This window comes from Pinus tabuliformis, chromosome Q, assembly GCF_031772625.1.
Source record: "Pinus tabuliformis cultivar Carrire ecotype Pingquan chromosome Q, CPIR1, whole genome shotgun sequence".
Taxonomy (NCBI): Eukaryota; Viridiplantae; Streptophyta; class Pinopsida; order Pinales; family Pinaceae; genus Pinus; species Pinus tabuliformis.
Genome location: NC_142296.1, coordinates 1257128798 through 1257133945, shown reverse-complemented (window position 1 = coordinate 1257133945; position 5148 = coordinate 1257128798). Strand labels below are relative to the sequence as shown.

Genomic DNA, 5148 nt, shown 5'->3' with positions numbered 1-5148 from the left:
TAAAAATTTTACCATCACATTACTTCCCCAAATAATGGTTTAGCAGCCCCTTCATACAAATTACGTTTACGCTAATCAAGTTAGTTAAATATTAACTATAAAAGCCCATTTATTCGCCTAGTCAAAAAGGGAAAAAATAACGTCTAGATTTATAACCGACCATTATAATGCTGCCCTAATTTTGTAGAAATTGGTTACCGTTGGAGGGAGATTTCAAATTTAAATAAACATGGTTCGTTGAACAAATCAACGGTTACATGGTAGCCATATAAATGAGCTGACTAGCTTTAAACGTATTTTATTGAATCACCCGTGGATTGGAGTCCAGAGAAATATTCTGTGATCGCGGGTGAGAAAGACTCATTGCAAAGGGGCGTCTGAAGACATCGGTAGTGTATCTCTAATTCTCTTTTCGGCAATTTGCTAAATATGTCCTCCATGGATAGGTTTGAGAAACTCCAGAAGATTGGAGAGGGCACTTATGGGAAGGTGTACAAGGCAAGGGACAAGATCAGTGGTCAGCTGGTCGCAATCAAGAAGAGTCTCATTGACAGGCCGGATGAAGGGATTCCTTCGACCTCGCTTCGAGAAATTTCCATCCTGCGATTGCTCGCCAAGAGTATTTATATTGTCAAGTTAGTTATTTTTCGTGCCTCTGAACCAGATTTCTTTCAGCCTATTGCCTATATTTAGCAACTACTGATTAAATTATTTCAATTATGTTTTGCATGGCATTTGAATCTTTACATTTGAGGCTTTACATATGCTATTATTATTCTATCTTTTTAGCCTATGAAATGATGAAAAGGACAGTAATTTTTTTGTGGTTTCAGTTCCAATACTTGCTTTCAAATGGGTGTTTGCTTGTTCTGTCTTAATCGATATTTTATCTATTTTGAAATTCCACGCGGTTCATGTGTGCGCCTACTAACTGTGCGTTAAAGTAAAAATATTTTGTCTTTTTCCCTGCTGCATCTTGTGGTGGTGCAAGCATCTGGCAGAACGAGGATATATATATCTCAGGGCTCCCAACTTTTCTTCCCTTACGATCATCTCCACATTTTCTGGTAGGCTCTTGAATTTCTACCAAGAAGACCTTCGCTAGTTATCTCTACCGTCGTCTTCAGAAGACAAAAGGAGTGTATGTTGAGGTCGTCAAAAGTGTGGTGGAACTAATGGCCGAAAAGACACAGTTGTATGTGGTTTAGATGACAAAATTAAAGATTTTGAAACTACAGTATTAGCACAGCAACACACAGGAGAAGATCGGGTTGTGGGCATAGTTGTCTTAGGCGGAGTCGGGAAGACGCCTTTGCCAAAAGAGATTTTCAATAGAAAGCATTCAGGGTACAGCAATTCCTACTTTTTATCAGTTGTTAATGCAAGAATCTCATTACATGCCTTCTCTTCTTTACTTCTCTTTCATCGGTATCCCCAAACAGCTTCCTCTTCTTTCATTTTCGGGATGAGGCAACCCGTTGGATTCGTTTTGTTGGGTTTCAGGATGGTTTACTCCAGGAGAGAAAGTCACTTCTCTAACTGACTTTGGAGGAAGCAGGTCAAGTTCCTGCAAGATCACCCGTACGTCCTGCTATAATCTATCTGAAATCTTGGCGAACCACCACGCACAGAAACTTGACGTTTTGTGTTTCGGAAGCCATGGTGTGTTCGGGAACAATCCAACCTATCCTTCTCAACGGTCAGAGATCTCATGCTCATCGTAGTCGTTATTGTCATTGCGCGAGAAGGCGACCAGAGGGATGCCATGCTCACTGGACAGTATGTTGAAGTTTGAACTGCCCGGTCGTCCCCAGATCTTTGGCAAGAGCCTTGGCATTCACCAAGGCAGTCGAAACAAACAAACAAACAATTCAAAACGCATCACATGCAGTGTTTTCAAGGGATTAAAACTGAATGAGATAAACTAATAAAAGTTTCATATGCAACAGCTACCCTCGAAAGATAAACTAATCGAAGTTTCATATGCAACAGCTACCCTCGAAACCCAGACGTATGAACTGGTAATATTGAGCAATTATTTGGCTGGGCCCTGCAGGAGTAGGAGGTCGAGATTATAATTCAAGCATGCTTTCTCGAAGGAAAACCTCCATGTTCCCTGCATTAACTCAGAGAGTTTATTTCGATCCATGTTCCCTGCATTAACTCAGAGAGTTTATTTCGATTGCTGATTATTAGGAATCTGACTGACATGGGTCTTGTCAAATATTTGGTAATCAGCATTTGACATAAGGATGACCGCATTGACTCAATAAACTGAAATAAAATACAATGGTTATCCAGTAAGAAAGATCTAATTTAACCTTCGCAGAAGTTGCCGGTGAAGTCGTAAGAAAGATTTAATTAGATTTAATTTAACCTTTGCAGAAGTTGACGGTGAAGTGGGGCCGATGGGCGCCGAAAGAGTTGATTGTAAAAGTGAGCTCTTTGGGAAGGCCTTGATTTGCTCTCTAGATAACCCATCCGATAAAAGACGAGTCCAATGGTTGTTTGTTTGCTTGTTCGGTCATAATGTTATAGTTTAATCCATATTTTAGTTGTTTTGTCTTTATTCTGAAATGTGTATTTCTTTGGTTGGTTTTCATTTGTGTCTGAATCAGCAAGTAACCAATGATTAATTATCGTTTTGAAATGTTATTCATGGATCTGCAAACTGTTCTTTGTCTGAGAAAGAAATTTCTTCTCGATTTTATTTTTATTTAATCATTATCTTAGTTATAATGTGATTTTAGCTTTAGGCCTCAATATAATTCTAAATTATTGGTTCACTAAGGATTTATATTGGGAATTTCAGCTTGCTTTGTGTGGATGATGTGATGGAGAATGGAAAATCATATCTTTATCTCGTTTTCGAGTACCTTGATACAGATCTCAAAAGATTATTGGACTACCATCATCCTCTCCCACCAAACATTATTAAGGTAATTTTTGTGTGCTTTCATTCTCATTATTCCATTGCATTGACATTTTTGCAAAGACAGGTTTCTAATTTTTGTATATGCATGTTGGAGTATAGAGCTTCATGTATCAACTATGCAAGGGAGTACTTCATTGTCACTCCCATGGTGTGATGCACAGGTGACAAAATATGTGTTGTACATATTAAAATTTTATTTTTAACTTCTACATTCATTTATATTGTGTTATGACATGACACAAATTAGGATTTTTTGAATTTAAACCTTTGGGGTTATGTGAGTTCAAATTACTTTGAAAGATTATCACGAATCAATTTTCTTCAGGGATCTAAAACCACAAAATCTTTTGGTTGAAAAGAGTAAAGGCCTCCTTAAAATTGCCGATCTGGGACTTGCAAGGTCATTTAGTGTGCCTGTGAAGAGTTATACCCATGAGGTTTGTCATTAAATTATTTCCCATTATATAAAGTGGCCCTCATTTGTTTTCTTGTTATTTAAGTTGCTTGTTATTAGTTAAACATTTTATATAACATCCTACTTGTATATTTGCAGATTGTCACCCTATGGTATAGAGCCCCAGAGATATTGTTGGGATCCACCCACTATTCCACTCATGTGGATATTTGGTCTGTTGGATGCATTTTTGGTTAGTGAATAAATGTTGAGAAGGGTGTTTTCTCTTTCAGTTTCTTTCCTAATCTAGTTCTCGTAACTATTCCCAATTTTTCTTCCAAGAAATTGATTTGATATACAACTTGTTGTCTTCATATTTTTAGCTGAAATAGTGAGAGGACGACCTCTTTTTAATGGGGATTCAGAAATGGAACAACTACTTTGTATCTTCAGGTATGGTTGTGAAGTGGTTTGGATTTTTTCTTAACTCCCTTGAATCTCATTAAATCACATAGAAAACTTACTTCAATTACATTTCTGAGGGAAAGGTTGTTTGGAACCCCAACTGAGCAAATATGGCCTGGAGTTAAAAGTCTCAAGGATTGGCATGAATATCCTAAATGGAAACCTATGAGCCTCGCTTCGGAAGTTCCAAATCTATCTTGTAGCGGTCTTGATCTTCTCAGTGTATGTTCTTCGTTATCTCTCAAACCCACGATATTTGTCACATCTTTTAAAGTCTTATTGACATTGAGCATATTAAGACACTCACAAATTTCGTAATGTTTTGCAGAAAATGTTGCAATGCAATCCCGCAAAGAGGATTTCAGCAAAGGAGGCCCTGAATCATCCTTATTTTGATGATCTAGACAAAACCGAATTCTAAGTTTTGATATATAAGTATTTGTGTTTGTTAATGAAGTCATCTTGAACTAGTCTTTTCAACGGATAAAATTTATCTATGTAGACTGGATATGGATATTATATGTTGTGTTCGGAAAGGAAAACAAAAGTTATCGTTGTAGTTGACAGTACTCAATATTTCATTGAATTGTTCATTTATGACATATTTCTCACTCATCATGATCCAATTTATTTTGAATTTTGTTTCCCAAATGTTGTGTGATATGTTAGTACCTGTATGTTTCTGTTAATTTTACATATCAGTGGTTATAAGATACGAGGTGCAAAATTGAATGGATTCTCTTTCTAATGAGGAAATCTTTGAAAGCTATATGTGACATACATAATTATTTCCATCAAGTTCCTAGTATTTTTTATTACATGTATATAAATAAAAGGTAATTACCTTTTTTGGCTCTAGTTTATCAAGTAAGACTGCATTTACTTGTTAATGATTCATAACTATAGGTATTTTTTATAATGACTCAATAGCTAAAATTCCATTTACCTGGAATGCTTGTAACCTATCTGTATTTTTTTATAATGGTTCAAAAGCTAAAATTGCATTCCCTTGGTATTAGTTTATGACCTATATATTTTTTAGAATGGTTCAAGACTTATATTGTATGTAGCATGGTAAATTATCGCATGTAACATGGTTTTAAGTGATGAGTCGATAGTATTTGTGAAGTTAGACATTATTCATATTATGTAAAATGGTTTTAGATGATGAATTAAATAGTGTTTGTAGAGTTAGATGTCATTTATAAAAGAGTCTCTTTAGGCTATCCATAATGAATTTAATGTGCTTTCTTAAAAATATTATTCTTAACCAATATTACAATGAAGTCTCTTTTAATAAGTCACAAAAGAATTTCAACTTCCGCAAAAGAACAACGATTTCAATGGGCAAAAG

At 35.8% G+C, this 5148-nt stretch overlaps 1 protein-coding gene across 2 annotated transcripts; it reads left to right on the top strand.

Annotated features, from left to right (window-relative positions):
* Positions 1-429: 429 nt before the first annotated feature.
* On the top strand, positions 430-4215 carry LOC149224373 (cyclin-dependent kinase B1-1-like). 2 transcript variants are annotated; one of them, XM_089383536.1, is made up of 8 exons: positions 430-635; positions 2813-2939; positions 3035-3096; positions 3261-3372; positions 3489-3582; positions 3713-3782; positions 3878-4016; positions 4123-4215. In XM_089383536.1, exons 1-8 carry the CDS (start codon positions 430-432, stop codon positions 4213-4215), a joined length of 903 nt encoding a protein of 300 aa, XP_089239662.1. The 2 variants fall into 2 exon arrangements, with proteins under 2 accessions (XP_089239662.1, XP_089239663.1); XM_089383537.1 differs by lacking the exon at positions 2813-2939 and having other exon boundaries at positions 430-630.
* The last annotated feature ends 933 nt before the right edge of the window (positions 4216-5148 follow it).